Genomic DNA, 19,662 nt, shown 5'->3' on the forward strand with positions numbered 1-19,662 from the left:
CCTTGATTTCTAATCTCATTTTTCCATCTTGTGGAGATGCCAAAATGGACATAACTATATGGTATTATAGGAAAATGTAGTTGTAATATTTGGTCCTTTAAATTGAGGTGTCGCTATATCATGTTGAGTGAAAGTGAAAAAAAATGACTCTGGAAATGTTTTTATCACATTTATAGTCAATAACTATTATGACTTTATAGATATAAAAAAAAGACTGGCCAAAAAATACCAATTAAAGTGCATGAGTTTCCCATACTGTTATTCAGACAGAGGGCTATTAATACAGGCCGTGGTTCCTGGCAGTGCACAGAGATACTCTTGGGGGCAGATACAATTTCAACAGGATCTAAGAGTGAGACGTCTATGTCATAGTCCTGTACTACCAAAATGATTGAGACATACTGTATAGGGGCACTCAATGTTCATCTATGTGGAGCATGTCAATATATACCTCCTATAGCAGCGACCGCAGAACACTGCATGGGTGTATATTTGTTTTGAACACTGGTGGGGTTAAAATGTCTAAAGTAATCCGAGGGCTTTAAATTATGTGTTTTTAGTTCAGGACTATTTTCAATATTATTTATTATACATTTATTATTATTTATTATTGTTAATATAATTTTAATATTTTCCCCTTAAAATTAATGATACAGAAATACAAAATAACATCAGTTGAGGAATGGTTGCTTCATATCAAGATTTGCATGCATGCAAAAGGTCAAAGGCTCATATTCCAGCTTCATAAATCAGGCCTAGGTCAATTTTACATTTACATTTAATGTGCAGAAAGATTTAAGTAATTTGAATCGGGTGTATCAATACATTTACTGTTTTAATTTCAAGATCATAGGGAAATATAAGGATTACTTACTTCAATAATCACAGAGGCAAGAAGTAAGTTTATAACCAATAATAATCTAGTTTTAATAATGTTTTTTGTTAATGTTTTGCTGTTTCTGTAGGAAAAATTAAGAGTATTTTGGGATTACGATACAAAAAAAAATTTGCATCGATAAACGGATTTAAAGTACACATTCACAACCGGCAATTTAACAGGACGCTTTTCTAAAGCACCAGACAGTGTCACAGACAAAAAAAGGTAAGACTTAATCAAGAAGTACAAGTGTAATCCGGAAAGAGGCAGGAGAAGAACAGAGCATGCAGTAGATGCCTTCGAACCTTCCGGATCTCCAGTCTCAAATTTCACCCTTGGCTTCATGCTTTGGTCACCTATCAGCAGAACATGGTCATCAAATCAAATGACACTCTGTTAAAACATGTGACCATCAAACCCCAGGAACTGGCGTGAGGCCGTGCGGTCATATCCACTTTCTGTTGAGGAACCCTTGATCTCCAATAGGTGTCTAAGTCAGCAGCCTCTTAGCACTGTGTCTCACACTATGAACCTGTTGAGCCGTTGTAGCAGGTGTCCCTTTCTAACAGACAAAAAAACATTTCTTCACCCTCATTTTAGTCATTTAGATGGTATTGCTTGCAATCTATCACTAGTCCATGCCATTAAGTTTGTGTAAGACGGTTCTATATTTAGATGTAACTGCTAATAGTGTTTCGGTGGCTGATAATTGGGTGGAAAATCTCTCAACAGCCTTCCACCTATCATCTAACATTATCATCACACCTCACCCTTCCTTCTGACTGTCATCTCTGGCTGAGGGGCCATTAGCTAGTCACTGACATTTAAATTAATAGTTCGCCAAAATACGAAAATTCTTTCATAATTTATTCACCTCATCCATAACAAATTATTTGATATTATTATGTCATGTGTATTTTGTAACTCGACAAGAAAAAACAATGACATTCAACATTTTTGATGCTTGTCAATACAGCTGGGATGGCATGAGGGGCAGTGAATTATAAAGTTGTATATTTAGGTGAACTATTTTTATTTTTTTATTTTATCTGAATGTACTGTCAATATGTTTTTTATATGGTATATGACGATGATAACCATAAGTAGTTTACGTAAGACTGTTTGTTTAAAATAAGAGTTGCATCACTGACAGAACTGCAGTAAGACCTTGACATTTGTGGCTCCAAGGCCTCATATGATCCTTTAAGCTGACACTGATTTCAAAATACACAAAAACATACACAAATAAAATCGGTTGTCAACAGCATTTCATGGTGACATCTAATAAAAAAACGCACATTTAAAAAGGGTTTTCATGAATTGTGAAAGACTCCTTACACGATGCACTAGAACTTCCGGTCTTTGTTTGGTTACGATATTACAATTTATTTCACATTTCGTTTATATGAATATTAATTTATATTAATATTTTTTTGCATATGAATTGTATTAAATTAAATTAAATTAAAAATCTCAACGGTTATTGATTATCTGCCGAGGTCTAGCGTTACCGGAAGTTTGGGCCACATAACGTACGTTTACGTTGTTGCCGCCAAAACCGTCTTTAAACTACTTTGATGATGTCAGTTTAGGAGATGGGTAATTTCTGTTCCACTTTATTACTCACACGAGCAACATGCTAACCCGCTAATTGTGTTCCACCAAGAAGAACATCACGAGGGTGAGTACATGACAAACGTAATTTTTACGTTATGTGACCTCAAGTGGGAATCCGCTAACCCCAAACAAATTCAGTATGTGAATGAGTACAAATCGGTCCCACAACACCGGCGTTCTTTAAATCAGGCTATCGTTACTATCACACGCGGATGGTGAAACTATTAAGCCGTGTGTCTGTCCGTAACATGAGCTGTTAAACTAAACGGAGAGGGAACGGGCTAAGCTCATCTGAGCTATATTTAGATACGGGAAAGACTCGTGGACTTACACAACCGCACAGAGGAAGAGAGCAACTTTAATTGATCATGATGAGTTTCTCAGACGCTAATTGCTTCTCGAGCTCTTTGAAATGCGGACCTATGGTTGTCATGCCAGCAAACATGTGAAACGCTTTGCGGATGTGAAATTACACAGTTACATTCAGGTGTGCGAGGACAGATCCTATAAGAGTCGGATGGTGTCTGAACATTGCAGGAATTCCGCGCTGACGTTCAGGGTGTGAACGAAATAACGATACCTCATCTCGCGGAGCTTCAGTCACGTGACCAGGGCTTCTGCAATCTTTAATGGTGGTACATTGCTCACTTTTTACTTACCAAGGAAGCCCTGGCCTTTCCACATCTCGACCTGTTTTTGGAGTCTTCTCCAGGAACCACTATGTTGTTTTGATTGCTCGGAAGAGCCCCATTAATCATGCCTATTAATATTTAGGATGTGAATATTTATAGGCATGATATTTTTTAATGTGAGGGCCTTTTAAATAGAAGCCGGATTTGTGGAGCCACTACAAAATTATCCGAGCACCATCACAGTTAATATGCAGTTGCATGGGGGGGGGGCTGTGAACACAAAGCAGTGAGATCAAAATATTACAGAAATGTCAACAAATGTAGTTCTTGTTAATTAATGATAATGATTTTTATTACATGCATTAAAAGTGACATGCCTCACATGTCAGTTTGAAGGCCCATTAGTGTCCCCAGTCTGCTAACAAATTACCAGAGGTCTTGACTTTGACCTACAGGACTATCCATCAAGCACTGCTGATCTTTAGTTGTGTTTGTAAATGTGCAGAAATTGATACTTTAAATCTGTCTGGAGAAGACTTTATTTACTAAATATTTCGCAAAACAAGACAGTTCAACTGCAGATAATAAATGAGTCTAAAGCTGGGGAGATTACAAAACATAGTGGATATGGTTAATATGGCACAAGAGGTTCTATAATATGAAATGCGCTATACATTCTTGTAATGTTTTTATCTGCTTTTTACTTTGGGTTGTGTTGTTTTACTCACACTGCAAGCACTAATGTTGAAACTTGTTACTTCAAGTTTAAGTGATCATGAGGACAATTTGGGTTTTTGGGTCATACATTGAAAATAATTTAACTACAAATCCATGCTTTAAATGTAACTTAAAATTGAAGAGTTTTTTGCATAAACGGATTAATTTCGATTTTATGTTTTTATTTTGTTTAATTGTGATAGTTAGCTGTTTACGTAATCAAAACGACCAAACTGCAGTTTGATGTTAATTGGAATGCACAATAAAAAAACATTTATTTTAAAGCACACTTTTTTATTTCTGCAAACAAACTCAATGCAATGTGGAAATGCACCTGAATAATTGTAATTGTTTATGTTTGGTCAAAGAATAAGAATTTAAGGGACATTATTTTTCAACTCATTTTAATATTTTTAATGTTGTTTTACAGTTACATTTTTTTGTGAAGTCACGGGTCATGTGTTTTTAATGTTCACTGTAGTAAACATGGACCCTGTTCAACAAATATTTCTTTCCCTTATACTATATATAGTAGATGTGATTTTTTTTGTATTTCTGTAGAGAATTCAATGGCTAACAGCATTTCTGAGCGGAGTCAGTGTATATTGTTGCAATTATAAGGTTTGACAAAATAATAATTATACAACGTAAAATAATCTTAAATTCAGTCCACAGCATAATGACTATAATTTAGATAAAAAAATTGTCATTGACTCGCCATCTGGGTGTTTTCCTGATTTTGGTCTGAGGTGTGCATGGATGGACTTCGGCACTCCCTTTGACCCTGATATAGAAAGTGAATTGATGATGGATGCAGGATCACTTTTCTTCAAGGTATTAGTTATATAAATTAGGTTATGTAAGTGCTACGAACACCTCTGGCTCTGTGGGTGCTCAGATGTCAGTCAAACAAGCATTTTCACATTTTAGAGAGGTCCCATAGCCACACCGAAAGCTTTTTGGAAGTTAAGTAAACTTGTAGGAAGAAAACATTTTTAGATTTACAATAATTACCAATATAATGGCTAATTTTAGAGGTACTTTAAAAATAATAAATGAAACACACATGCACAACCTTATGACAACATTATTATTAATTTACATTGTGTATCAAATTTGCATTATTTTCTATACATTTTGGTGTAAGACTTAAATAAATAAAACCCAGTCCCCTTTTATCAAGTTACTAGTTCAATTATTTGTGCCACTAAAATTGAAGATTTGTTGCGCATAGCTTTAACGTGCCAATCAAAGTCAGGGTGGGCTTTGCTGTCTTGGGCACCATGTGAGTGTTAGATCTGTTAGAGTTGTCTGCCGAGCACGCTGGTAGAATGACTCCTATTCCCTTACAACAATAAACCTGTTGAAAGTTTGAGAAGTTCAACGAGAGATTGATATTCAACATTCAGCCATTAGTGTAGGTGCTGTGTCACTGTCAGGCTGGAGTTGTCGGACCCCCAAAACTGGTGGAGTGGGGGGAAATCGCGGAAGAACAAGAACTCCTCTCGCGGGGCAAATATGACCGCGCTGTCCCGAGAGATGAGCCAGGATGAGCCCCCGGACCAAGCGGCACCAAGTCAGGAGGTCTGCGTAACGGAGAGCGCCGAGCAGGAGTGCTGCGAGAGGGTCACCATTAACATTTCGGGTCTGCGGTTCGAAACTCAAATTAAAACACTTGCACGATTCCCTAACACGTTGCTAGGTGACCCAAGCAAAAGAATCCGTTTCTTCGATCAGTTTCGGAACGAATACTTTTTCGACAGAAACAGACCAAGTTTCGACGCAATCCTATATTATTACCAGTCCGGTGGGAGGCTTCGCAGACCCATCAACGTGCCGGTGGAAATCTTCCTGGATGAAATCCAATTTTACGAGATCGGTGAGGACGCCATCGAGCATTTCCGAGAGGACGAGGGTTTGTTTAAAGAAGAGGAGCGGCCGATGCCCGCCAATGAGTTTCAGCGTCAGCTCTGGTTACTTTTTGAGTATCCCGACAGCTCCGCACCAGCCAAAGTTGTCGCCATCATATCTGTTATGATCATCCTGATATCAATCATTATCTTTTGCGTAGAAACTTTGCCAGAGTTTAGAGAGGACGAGCATGTGTTTAACAACCACCTTGCGCAGAACGGAACGTCTGGAAAAAACAGCCTATTCATGGATCCGTTCTTCATGTTGGAGAGCCTTTGCATCATTTGGTTTTTATTTGAACTGCTTGTGAGGTTTCTCGTGTGTCCCAGCAAAACTGCCTTCTTCAAAGACATCATGAACACCATAGATATCGTGGCGATTATGCCATATTTCGTCACGTTGGGAATGGACCTCGCCGAGGTTGAATCCAACGCACAACAAACCACGTCTCTGGCTATTTTGAGAGTTATCCGGTTGGTGCGCGTCTTCAGGATTTTCAAACTCTCACGGCACTCCAAGGGACTCCAAATTCTCGGACAGACGCTGCGCGCAAGCATGCGAGAACTTGGACTTTTAATATTCTTCCTTATCATTGGTATCATATTGTTCTCCAGTGCCGTGTACTTCGCTGAAGTGGACGACCCAGAATCGGCGTTTACGAGCATCCCGGAAGCGTTCTGGTGGGCTGTTGTGTCCATGACTACGGTTGGATATGGAGACATGTACCCCATCACTATCGGTGGGAAGATTGTTGGGTCGATGTGTGCTATCGCAGGAGTTCTTACAATCGCGTTGCCCGTACCGGTAATCGTGTCGAATTTTAATTACTTTTATCATAGAGAGCACGGCGCAGAGGAGCAGGTGGAGTTCACGCACGTGACCTGCGGTCAACCGGTGACGCCGATGCTGGCGGAGTGCAATAAGAGCGACAGTAAACCATCTCTCATTAAAACAGATAATTCAGATGACGACGATGTTAATCCATCAAGTTTCTTAAATTTCAGTCCATTGGAGGAATACGCAGGCAAATTCACTGATGTATGAGACCGGGGTTGAACCATTTCTGTGAGTATAACTTTCTTCTTGCACTGTCCTATTGCATTAAAAGAATGTATAAAAGCTCTGAGAGAACAACTGCACATCTGTGAGCGCACGAGCTGTTTAAAAGCCACGTTGCTTGTCAACCGGCAATAATAGTGCAGTTTGAATAATGGCAAACATTAGATGGCAAATAGTACATTTATAAAGTGCAGAATAAGTACAATATTACATTTAACTGTGCAAAAAAACTAATACAAAGTTTATACAAACAGAAAAACATTTTCACATGTCTAAAGATGACGTTCAAGAATGTACAGAAATAATTGTATGAGCATCGAGCGCCGCTGTGTGGTTGCTTTAGGGATCTACAAAGTGTTGTTCCCCAGAGTCAGACACGTTCTTATATTTATTAGGGTTAGACACCTATTGTATTTGTTTGAGAATATGTCGCAATCATTGATGAGCGCATGTCATCTGTGTCACCAAATGTGTTATTTTTTATTTCCAGAACGCAGCAGAAGTACGAAGATACTGTGGCAGTATTTAAGAAAACAAAGGTTCCAACAAGCATTCTTGTAATATATTGTAATATAAATGTATGTAATTGTCAAATCATTCGTGCATCATTTTAAGACCTGTTTAAGGCGTATCGTGCACTGTACGAGATTTTAAACCTGGAAAATAAGCTCAGCTTTGTGTCTTTTCTGTAAACGGTCATAATGTGCTCTACAGTGCAAGATTTACTGTTTGCAGATGTTGTATTCGCTCAGGTATAAATGTAATTCATTGATTTGTACGGAAATGGTCTGGGCAGAAAGAGATCTAATAAGTGGACTTTTTGGAAAGTGCAAAACAATGTAAGAGAGGTAGAGAGACAGAGACATAAAAAGCATTTAATATGTGACCTCAACCTTTGTTTTGGCTAGTTAACCAGCCCACACAACAGCCTCAGACCAAGGGAAAATCAATTTTTCTAACAACTTATTGATGTATGAATTGTTAACTTATTATTGCTAAATAAAGATTTTGTCATTTTCATAGTCAGACGTTGTTTGAGTTCTTACATATTTGTAATGATGCAAAATAATAGGTTGATTATGTGACCTAAGGTAATGTTCATCTGACCAGAAGCATTGTTGTTTAAATTCTAAATGTATATAACATATAATCTATGTATAAGGGGGCTTGATGGTCAATTAAACAAAGAGTGATGAAAACCATACCTACAAAACTGAACTACTACAACATAAATAATGCATATCAGTTGGGAGCTATATGACACTTTAAACAGCTCTGATTAATGACTGCTGATGCAGTTTTGTTGATTGACCTAATCACTGGTAACCCAGCAAAGTACATATATTGAGGGGAAGTCATTGACCGGCAAATTGAGGAGAGGAAGGGGCTGTCCATTTCTTATTTATGATATTTAGCAGTTAAGAGCTCCCTCCATCTGCTGGCTGATAATGAAACTCTACACGCTCTGGTTGGCTGATGAACTTGTTCTTGATTTGTGTGCAAAAATGAGAACTTTCCAAATAAATGCATGAATTATACTGTACACAGGCCATTCTCTCATGTATAACATTTTATACAATATATGTGGTTTATGTTTGTAAAGTTTGTATATATTAATTTAACTTTTAGATGAAAATGAAATGATTTAAACTGGGATTGCATAATGCAATGTTATTTGACAGCGGCGGAAAAAAAATAAGGGAGCATTATCTTTTTATTTGCTTTTCTAGTTGTACCTACCCAGTACCTCAGAGATTACGTATTTTTGTAGGCTAACCCGGAAGTAAGTGCGCTGGTATCCTCGAGGAAAGATGGCCTTATGCATTTTCCCCATAGACTTTTGGAAGATGGCAAAAAAGAATCTCCGTGATTAACAAATGTTTATGATGTTTATACGTTTAGTCTGTCAACATAATCTTTACAAGTAAACACAATGTTTGCTAATTTTGAAGCCGAAATACAATCGGCAGAAGTAAAAGGCCAACACACGATGCAATAAACAAACTACTTAAAGTCGCTCGATGTCAACCACCAAGCCTCTTCCTGTGTGAAACCGCTCACTCCTTCACTATTCCCTATATAGCGAGTGAGATTTGAGTCCACTACGGGGAAGAAGTGAATGAAAATGAGTGAACGATTTCGTACACTGACGTAATATAACCCGTTTCTGACAGTATTGTCGCGGACATTCGACATAACGGTTATATTACACCTGTGTGGCTTTATGTGATGCTTAATAAAATGGTAAGTTCATTCAACGATGGTTAATGGTAAAAGTTCATTTTCACCTTAGTTGTCACTTTTTTGTATTAGTTTTTAATAAAGAGAATTAACGTTGATTTACTTTAACGTTTTATAAAAAAATATATCTTTGTTTCAAATAAAGCACCAGTTTTATCTATTTATTCTCAAAAACACGAAAATAAATCTCATCCAGCTGATTCTAATGACTCGGTCGTCGCGTGTTGCATCTTGGGAAATAATTGGGCACAGCCTATATATAGTGTATATGGCATTTGAGACTATAGTGATTAAACAGGAAGTCCTAAAATGCTAACTCGCTCCCGGGTTTTGCATTCAAAAATACGTACTCTCTGAGCCTCCCTATTGTGCCCAGCCCAGTGTCTATTGAATTACCACAAAATCAAACCTCAGGAGTGACATAAAGTCATCCAACGGCAATGTAAAAGACTGACAGCATTACAAGACACGTGAAAACTGTGATCATTTTTTTTTTACTTTTCCTAAATATATGTGCAACTATTATTGTTGTATTGCTTAAAACTAAAGTGAATATAAAATTTTCTTCTGGTCATTGAAATGGTCTCTTAATTTCCCCTGCGCTTGTAGGGCCTCCTAGATCTTGTAGCCCACTGAATGATTCCCATCACTTGATGTTAAAGATCGACAATGTTTGTGCTCCACCTACTGGTGTAATTTAGGAACCGTCCACAGCCAGAAGAAACATGCTCGTGTTAATTTAATAGGGAATGTACTACAACCTCTCGTCTGAACACGCAGTCCGAAAGCGGACTCATTGTATTGTGTAAGGCCTCTATCCTTGATAAACGTGTGTATTTGAGAGTGTATAATATACTTTATAGATAAAGTGAAATAACCATGTTTTTGGCAGAGTGATCAACATCTATCACAACACCAACAAATATCAATGTCAAACTATGCCTACTACAGTGAGACCATTGTCAATTAGTGGTTACTTTCACTACTAAATGAGAAGTTCATTAAAATCACGGTAAATTTTCTCAAGGGACATTAGTTAAAGTAAAAGCCTTACAAATTTACCATTCAACACGTTTGTTTATGAAACGAAAATAATAATAACATACTGGGATCTTTGGGGAAAATGCGCACAATGAAGCTGGTTTCGCTGGAAAGAGCGCCGTCCATGGTGCTGAAACTCCGAGTACAAACACCCACGTACTTCTATAAATATTCCAACCCCCACACGATGACTATGTCTCAATAGACACGCGTGGAGATTTGCGGCTGTCTAACTCTTTTAGGTGGAAAAGTCTCCTCGTCGCAGTGTTCCGCAAAGGACGACATTTTACAGAAGTCCTCTTTTTGTTGTGGTTGTCAGTTGGTGTGGTCAGAGAACAGTTAAAGCATCTGTGCACATTAGCGCTCGGCGAATCAGATACTGCGTCAGTGTTGGCACATAAATGCTCTCGCGCATTGCGTGGACAAGCACTTGCGGCCACACGCGTTAGTACAGCCGGTCTGCATTGCGTCGAACCCCTCCCCCATTTCACTCTATGGCTCTTATACTGTCCTACCCCCCTCCTCTCTCTCTCTCTCTCTCTCTCTCTTTCTCCCATGTGCAATACAGTGCAACAATATGTTGAGCATGATTAAGGAATTATTCCTTCTCACTTATCGATCCCCCCCCTTAAGAACCCTTTCGCCTCCATACCCCCATGTCAGTGTGTCCAGATAAAACAGACCGCTCGTCATCTTGTCTACTCGTAAGAGGGGGATTTTGCTGATGCAGTGATGTCTGGAAATGGTATGGTTCGCTTTTGCCCCCTTAATGTATCAACCGCCTGAGCTGCAGCATTACAATTTCTCATGCAGCATAAGCCATTTACACCGAGGTGCCGCCGCAAGAGCGGAGGGGAGGACGTTGCGGCTTCGTGTTGTTTTTTTATCGCGTCTTGTTTTTTATCGCGCTTGTATTGAATGTGAAGCTTTGAACTCTATTTCCAAGCCATACTTTATTTCATTATAGCATCGCTGGAGAATGTCGCCAATCGTTTGCGCTATGGATGTGAGATTTATGAGCAGTAAGGACCGCAGCGAACGGTCCGAAAGTAAGAAGATGTGAAAATGTATTTCAAGAGCAATATATAGAGGCAAACAGGCATTGCTTCAGTTACGAGGTAAGCACCAACACTCCTTCATTCTCAAGTAAAAGTTGTGCTTTTTGATTAGTTATTTACTCAACTTACTTACATCTAAGGAGTCATTCAGTTCATGTGTTTGCTTTTCAAATGTGCTGCAGTTAAAACTTGCACTCTTATAAATAAAGGAGCTAAAAGGGTTCTTGGCATTAATGCCACCGAAGAAGCGTTTTGTGTTCCCCAAGGAACCTTTTTTAGGTTTATAAAACATTTTTTTTGCCTTTATATAATCTGTAGACTCTTCCTCTATAAAGTACCTTTTGTGCACATATTAGGTTATTTATAAGCTCGATGAACACCCTTTCAGCAACCTTTATTTATAAGAGTGTAGCCTGTGAAGTACTGCATGCATGTCGTGATGGAGCAAAAGTGAGATTGTCCTGTCAAATCTTTTTAATAATAACGTAAATGAGCATAAGGATGCCGAATGTGCCCTTAAGGCTACACTGAACATGAATATTAAGTTAATAAATAAATAACTAGTGTGAACTTGCTGAGCTGGCAAATATCGTCGCTGTTCGATCCATTTTTCTCTGACTCGGTGACAGAAGCAGCCGTAGTGGATGCAGCTGAGAGGAGCGATGACAACCGCAGTGGGGCCACACTGAGGAAAGATCAAGTTATACCCTACCCGGGGATACCTGAAGACTTATTCGAGAAAGGGAGGAAAGCGACGCCTCTGGGAGGGTGGTTGGATGTCTGCTCAATTCAATTAACTGCAATTCCACAACTCCTGCAGAGCTGCGACTTTGACCTGCAGGATGACAGTCGTGGCTGGGGACAACATGGATGAGACTTCTGCGGTGCCGGGGCATCCGCAGGACACGTACCCTCCTGATCACGACGATCACGAATGCTGCGAAAGGGTGGTCATCAATATAGCTGGGCTGCGCTTTGAGACGCAGCTTAAAACTCTCTCTCAGTTTCCAGAGACTCTGTTAGGTAACCCAAAGAAAAGGATGCGGTATTTCGATCCCTTGAGAAACGAGTACTTCTTTGACAGAAACCGTCCGAGTTTCGATGCCATTCTGTACTATTATCAGTCCGGGGGGCGGTTGAGGAGGCCTGCGAACGTGCCGTTGGAAATGTTCTCGGAGGAAATTAAGTTCTATGAACTTGGGGTGGATGCAATGGAAAAATTTCGCGAAGACGAGGGTTTCATCCGTGAGGAAGAGAGGCCCTTGCCCAAGCGTGAGTTTCAACGGCAGATCTGGCTTCTTTTTGAGCATCCTGAGAGCTCGGGGCCAGCCAGAGGAATTGCTATCATTTCTGTTATGGTGATTTTAATTTCCATTGTGATTTTCTGTTTGGAGACCTTACCTCAACTGAAAGAAGACCCAGCGGGACGGATAACAACTATAGGCAACATTACCTTTTACTACAAACCAAACATCCTGACCGATCCCTTCTTCATCATAGAGACCCTCTGTATAATCTGGTTCTCCTTTGAGTTGATAGTGCGCTTCTTCGCGTGCCCGAGCAAAGCAGCCTTCTTCAAGAACATCATGAACACCATCGACATAGTGGCCATCATCCCCTACTTCATCACACTGGGCACCGAGTTAGCCGATGACCCTGAATCGATGGAAGGAAAGGGGGAGCAGGCAACATCACTGGCCATCCTCAGGGTGATTCGTCTGGTCAGGGTGTTTCGAATCTTCAAGCTGTCCAGGCACTCCAAGGGCCTTCAGATCTTAGGGCAGACCTTAAAAGCCAGCATGCGAGAGCTCGGATTGCTAATATTCTTCCTCTTCATCGGTGTCATATTGTTCTCCAGCGCTGTGTATTTTGCGGAAGCTGAAGAGAAAGACTCTTTTTTCACCAGTATCCCGGACGCCTTCTGGTGGGCCGTTGTGTCAATGACCACCGTGGGCTACGGGGACATGGTGCCGGTGACAATAGGGGGCAAGATCGTAGGCTCTCTGTGCGCCATTGCCGGCGTGCTGACCATCGCCCTTCCCGTGCCCGTCATCGTGTCCAACTTCAACTACTTCTACCACCGAGAAACCGAAGGCGAAGAGCAGGCCCAACTTCTCAACATGAGCAACCCCAACATCGCATCCGATTCCAACTCTAGCCGCCGCAGCTCCTCCACCGTCAGCAAGTCTGAGTACATGGAAATAGACGGAGACATAAACAACAGCATCGACAACTTCAGAGAGGCCAATCTCAGAACTGGAAACTGCACTATCACAAATCAGAACTGCGTTAACAAAAGCAAGCTGCTAACGGATGTCTAGAGAGCAGTACTGGAGTGTTGCACAGTGGAAGATTCCGTCACATACGAATGCTTATCTTACCTCCTCTTGTGAGCCCTTGCAATGCGAAAATCTCTACAATGCAGAACAATAAACCAAAACATATAGTATAACTGAGATCATTCAATATATAGTCACTCATTTTCAAAAAGAATGGAAAAAAACAATGTACAACAACCACAGAAGCACACCTAGCTAATGTCCGCAGGCATTGAAGGACTTGTGACGTTGCCTCTCGCGAGCCAACTTTCGTGTGGATATAAAACCATCACGCATGGACCGCAGATTACATTTCAGCGAGCTGCACGCTGCATCCGGGAAAAGATGTGCAGAGACGTCTGCAGCGTTCGCCGGACACCTCGACTGTCCTCCCCAAGGTATACAAGATCAACTGACCAGCAAAGCACCTTATAAGACGTATCTTCTGCTGGGATGCTATGGAGGCAAAGGTCATCGCCCCATGGACATCTGCATTGCTGCTATTTTTCCAGCAGATGCTGTAATTTAGATATCACCAAGTGATCAATTGCCATGCCCTTTAGATATAAGACAGCACAATGCCGAAAGAACAGCCTCCTAGTTAGCATGTTTAGACTCTCCTCATTTTGATATCGGCATGCCTGACGCATTACCTCATGACGAAACTAATTTCAGTTTCTTTGGTTTCTCTTGATCCCCTCCATCGATCCCCTCTCATTCATTGCCGTGAGAAGTGCACTAGTGCGTCACGATTTGAGATGTTTATTATTTCAACGTATTTAAAGACTGAATGTTTAACCTTACGGGAAACAGAACCTTAACGATATCATAGCATGTCAAAAGAACCTGCATTATGGCCTATTCGACTAAGGTACTGTGTATCCTAGTATATTTAATGCATGACATCGGTATAAATACAGCTTGTTGCAATTAAGACGCCTCGTAAGGGTGTCGGCGTTACGATCAGGGAAACCGAGGAACGCCCGTTCCCGACTTTTTCTGAAATGTGACAAAACATATATGCAAGCCCCAACGCCGGGATGCAAACTTTTCAATCTAAAACGTAGACGAAGACACCGAAAAAGAGCTATCGAGATACTATCGAAGTGCATATAATCATACTTAGCGCACATGTTAAAAAATGACTATAACTTTAATAGCGCAGTGCATGGGCATTCTCTCGAAAAAGATTAAAAAAACGCGGGCGATTATACTTCATGCTTCCATTTTGCGATCAAATATAGGCGGATATCCGAAATCGCTTAGCGGGACGCAAAAGAATACACGGCAGAGTTACTCATATTAGTTGCTAGTGCCTTTAACCCTCTCAGCAACCAGACAGATGAAAAGTGCCTCTGAGTGAGTTTTAGGCAGGCAAGGGGACTGTCACAACGTATGTTGAGGCTGCTCATTAGAGGGTAACAGAATGCATTTCATTCGTCGTTGTTTCATTTCGTTTTTCGTTTTGACATGCACAAAATCGACCTTCTCTGTGTTTTCATGCACTTGAGCATGAAATTGGAAGACGTATGAGGGAACCTTTTGGAGTTTCAAATCTGCCTTTGTTTGTGGTTTAGTTATGTTGTGCCATATTAAAGAGTCTACCTCAGTGAGGTTACCGCACAGCTCACTGCAGAGCAGAATAAAACAGCCTGTGAAGTGTGACACGTTAGAGATAATATGCTTACGTTACCCCAGAATCAGCCTTTTTTTAAGCACTTAGAACAAATGCAACAATGTATCCGCCCCTGACTCGGTAAAGCTTCCATGCTAAGCACAATCAACAGTCAAATCCATTTGTTTTTGTTGTACATCTGTGAGGAGAGACCTTGAGACAACAGCAAAGATTTTCCTATACCACAGGGTTTATTATTAAAAAAGTTATGTTTACATCATTTAAAAGTGATTTATGTGGTACCTTAGACTGTTAGACTGTGTTAGGCCATCACCCGACTTGGCATGTTTATCGATATGTTCTTTCCGTACCGGTGCATTACTTGGCACATGATAATTGACCAAATTGAACGCAGACTTGATTAAATTTAGAAACATAACTTATAAAGTGTATTGATGGATTAAACATTCATGTGAAACCGTGTGCTAATGGTTTGCGTTGACGCTAATGTGGCCCGATTGGTTCATTCAAACGCAAAGGGCTCCTTGTTTTTTTATTGAATGAATTGTGTAGGCCTAACTTTTGTAATTCCCTTGAAAAGAATCAAAGAAATCACCGTTTTGAAAAGGTAACATGAGTCTGTTTGAGGTGATTTCATTTAATGAACAGAAACGCGTCTGCCAGAGTTGCCAGGTCATGTGACCTTTATTGATCATTGAGGTGGGATTGTAAACAAAGGCAAACAACAGTATTTTAGTTTTGATTTGTCTGTACCACTGTAAGAATTTTGTCACCTCTGTCAAACTTTTGTGCTAGTAAGAACTATTCAGGGTTTTATCAATCCGTTTTTGTTCATGATGTATAACATTGTTTCACGAATTCAAACAAGAAAAGTGAAAGGGTCTAGCGGGCAAAATGACTTTAAAGGATTTCGTTTTTAATAAGAAATGTACATGCATAAAATGTCAGATGTGTAAACAGCTTATGAGAAACCTGAAAAGGCCGTTTTAAAAATAAAGTTCTAAAAGCAACCATTTTGCAACCATTTTTGGCTCTACAAAGAACCTTTTAAGTCAAAGATTCTTAAAGGAACTATTCCCATCCACACTTTTTATAGTCTGCAGAACCTTTTTTTCATTATGAAGAGCTTTTTGTGCAACAGAAAGGTCCTTTGGATGTTAAAGGTTCTTTTTAGAACCACACAGTCAAAATGGTTCTTCTAGGTCATCACTTAGCACCTTTATTTTCAAGAGTGAAAGTTTAATTTAATTTATGCTAAACTGAATAGTTTGAAACTTGGCATGTGAGTTGTTGTCAAACCCTACGGTGCTATGCATAAACGTAAATATCACACAACTATACCATGAATCAAAGCAATAGGGTATTACAGGATTGTCCATAATCGATGTTTTAACATATACAAAGGGCTGTGGCTAAAATCTAGAGAACAATAGGAATTTAAAGCTCCCATCATGCCAGAACTACTGTAATGTCCATCAGTGATAATGTGGTAGTTGGCAAAATTCATAAATGTACTTTGAGTATAACAGAAAAGGCTAAACATAACAGACATGTTCCCAGAAGTGTTGTCCACTCCTCATCCCCACTAAATCAAATTATGCTTTTAGAAGTTTCCTTTAGCCACTGATCTGAGGTTATTACAGTTTATGAGCGCACAGTAAATGATGGCTGGTTTCGGATCAGTTGAGTCTGTAAAGGTATAAATCCATAATGGACAATATCATTTTTTCTGTGTATACATTTGCGTTCAGAATTTGCGACAACATTTGAAAAAAGGGATATCATTGTAAATACACTGCAGTACGTCAAAACGCTACAGTATAGAGATGATGGAACATCACTTTCTCAAGGCATGGATTATTATAAAGACCCAATGTGAAGGCATGCTGGAGGAATTCTTGTACTGATGTTCCCAGGTTTTGGCCTTTTGGAGGATGTTGCAAACATACTTATTTTTCTTCACCTGCGTGGCCTCCTCTAGCTATGCGTCTAGCTATAGACCATGTGGCACTATAGATAACTGTGCTTTAAGGAATCCATGCCCTCGATAAAACTACAGCAGACTCCAAAATGGGTCCATAAGACAAGCCATTACTAATATATAGAAAGATTATAGCTTGTATTATCGATATCACGGAATCAATCCAAAAAATTGCATTTGCATCGAAAATGTATTGGACCGTACCACCATACCAAACCAAAACTCAACAGCAACCTAGCGATTGCAAAAATCTGCATGGTGTATGGAAGACTGCATGAGCTTAGCCTTTCAAAACTGAGGATCAACTATATTCTGGTTGCATCATTTTAAGCCCTTGCTGTCATTTGTTCCCAAAGCCATCTTCATTATTTATACGCCAATGATTTTTCTCTTTCCTTTTGTTTGGGAAAAGTTCTTTAATCTGTCAAACTCCACTGATCAGATCAGTTTGTTGTTTATTTGTTTACTTTCCCGATGTTAAATCACGGATCGAAAATGTCATGCATTTGACAAAAACTTCAACCAAAACAGAATCCAGGACTCCCACAATACAGCCAAAAGAAAGTACTGATCATTTCAGCTCTGTGTTTATGTTCGGTGACGACTTCATGTTCGTGTTTGTTCCATGTACATTTGGTCAATCTGCTCATGTTGTCTTAACGTGTTTCTGTATGTTTTCGTTATGCTAAATTACGCTGTCTAACTTGTCCTACATTGACAACGGCATGGTCTGCGATCTATGCAAGGGTTCTTCTGTTTATTATGTCAAATATGATTTGATCATACATCTGAATCAATAAATTTTTAATTATCAGCTGTCAGGTGTACAGTACTGGTTTTTGGAGGTTGGACTGGTGCAAAAATCTTTTAGTGATGTTCTAAATAGTAAATGGCACTTTCCATGAATAGAGTAGGCCTACTTTAGTAAACCACGCATGCATGAACATTTTTTTCTTTAGTTTTTTTATGCTGTCAATTATGCATCAAAAATATTCTTGTTCTCAAAAACTTATCTGTATGATTTTTAATGGTTTAAAAGAGTTTCACGCGAGTGTTTTGTATTTGATTCTTTGAAAGTGCAGAAAATTTAATATATTATCATGATCGGCTTTGATTATCTGGTAACACTTTACAATGAGGTTGTATTTGCCAAAAATAGTAAATGCATTTATTAACATGAGCGCACAATGAGCAATTTAGGTTTCAGCATGTGTTAATATTGGTTAATGTAAGTTGATTTGGTCAATATAATTCTTCATATTATTTCATAGTGCATTAACTAATGTTAATAACTTTTGATTTTAAAACTGTATGAGTAAATGATGAAATAAACGTAAACGTACATTAATAAATTCTATAGATTCATTGTTTAATATTTGTGTTGGCTAATCCATAAACCATTGTTAACATATACAACATTATTGTAAAGTATAACCGATTATCCTAAAAACGAATATAAGCACTGGAGAAAAGTGAGTTTCTACCATGCGCTGAATTTTCTTCTCCTATTGAGCTGTCTGTGTTGTTAAGTGGTGTAACAGAAAGCTCCAAGTTGTCTAGTACACCGAACACACACAACAACAAAAGGAAGTAAACAGCCAGTTTACAGTCGACGAGATCTTTATCTCCCCCTTTCAGTCTACCTCTCTCCTCCTTAAACAGGCACAATTCATCCCCTTTTGTGCCGACATTCAAAACATGATATTGTGGCTTGTGTTTGAAAGTACCCTTGCTCTCTCATCCTCTGCATTGCCCTCTGGAGCTGCAGCATTCCACTGCAGGCTGGGGCTGGGGTGGGGTGAGCTGGCATCCGGCCCAGTGCAGTTCCTGAGGCAGAAAGTCATGCTGGAGAAGGGCAGCGAGATCTGGGTTCCTCTGTCCCTCTGCTGTTCTTTCTTTATCTTACAAGACCACTTAGCCGGGCGTCTTATCGAGAAGTGATTTTTCATTGTGTTGATTTTGCGATCGTCCATTCACATGGATTCCTCAATGGTCCAGACGTGCCGTGATGGAGTTGAAAATTCTGCTTTGGAATTAAAGACGGCTTCTGTGTAATCTGTCTTCCGTCTGCCGCACGGATTGAAGATTTCTCAGTCACAAAAACAGACCACCCTAATGGAGGCCTTGAGTTATACAGTATGTCATCAAGGGGCAGACAAGGTTGTTGGCTTTAGTACAAACTTTTTAAATCATTTAGACAAAAACAGTTTGAGGGGGCACTATGAGGTGGGTTTAGATTATAGTTTTCTGTACTATTGTATTGAAATGCTTTAGAATTTAAATAGTAAAACATAAATACAAAAATACGGCCGCCGAAAAATTAGGAGACCATTCCAAATTGTCATTAAATCAGCATTTCTAGATGTATTGTGCCATTCCAGTCCAGTGTCTGTTGAATTTCAACAAAATCAAACCTCAGGAGAGACATAAAAATCGAGGTTATCGAATAATATATATATATATATTTTTTTTTTTAAATACATGTACAAATATTTATTTGAGGCCTGAAAAAATACAGAACATGATTTCTATTATTTTGACCTGTTTCTTCAGTTTTCATTTTCTGCAAAAAAC

The 19,662-nt window shown here is 39.4% G+C and overlaps 2 protein-coding genes across 3 annotated transcripts; both read left to right on the top strand.

Annotated features, from left to right (window-relative positions):
* The first annotated feature begins 2,439 nt into the window (after nt 1–2,439).
* Nucleotides 2,440–17,902, top strand: kcna1a (potassium voltage-gated channel, shaker-related subfamily, member 1a). 2 transcript variants are annotated; one of them, XM_056740314.1, is made up of 3 exons: nt 2,440–2,558; nt 11,063–11,213; nt 11,783–17,902. In XM_056740314.1, the coding sequence occupies exon 3, from the start codon at nt 11,996–11,998 to the stop codon at nt 13,472–13,474; it is 1,479 nt and encodes a 492-aa protein (XP_056596292.1). In that variant the 5' UTR covers nt 2,440–2,558; nt 11,063–11,213; nt 11,783–11,995; the 3' UTR covers nt 13,475–17,902. The 2 variants fall into 2 exon arrangements, with proteins under 2 accessions (XP_056596292.1, XP_056596291.1); XM_056740313.1 differs by lacking the exon at nt 2,440–2,558 and adding an exon at nt 10,697–10,840.
* Nucleotides 3,490–7,747, top strand: kcna6a (potassium voltage-gated channel, shaker-related, subfamily, member 6 a). The gene is made up of 2 exons (XM_056740315.1): nt 3,490–6,819; nt 7,304–7,747. Exon 1 carries the CDS (start codon nt 5,362–5,364, stop codon nt 6,796–6,798), a length of 1,437 nt encoding a protein of 478 aa, XP_056596293.1. The 5' UTR covers nt 3,490–5,361; the 3' UTR covers nt 6,799–6,819; nt 7,304–7,747.
* Nucleotides 17,903–19,662: the final 1,760 nt, after the last annotated feature.

This window comes from Triplophysa dalaica, chromosome 24 (assembly GCF_015846415.1).
Source record: "Triplophysa dalaica isolate WHDGS20190420 chromosome 24, ASM1584641v1, whole genome shotgun sequence".
NCBI classification, from domain to species: domain Eukaryota; kingdom Metazoa; phylum Chordata; class Actinopteri; order Cypriniformes; family Nemacheilidae; genus Triplophysa; species Triplophysa dalaica.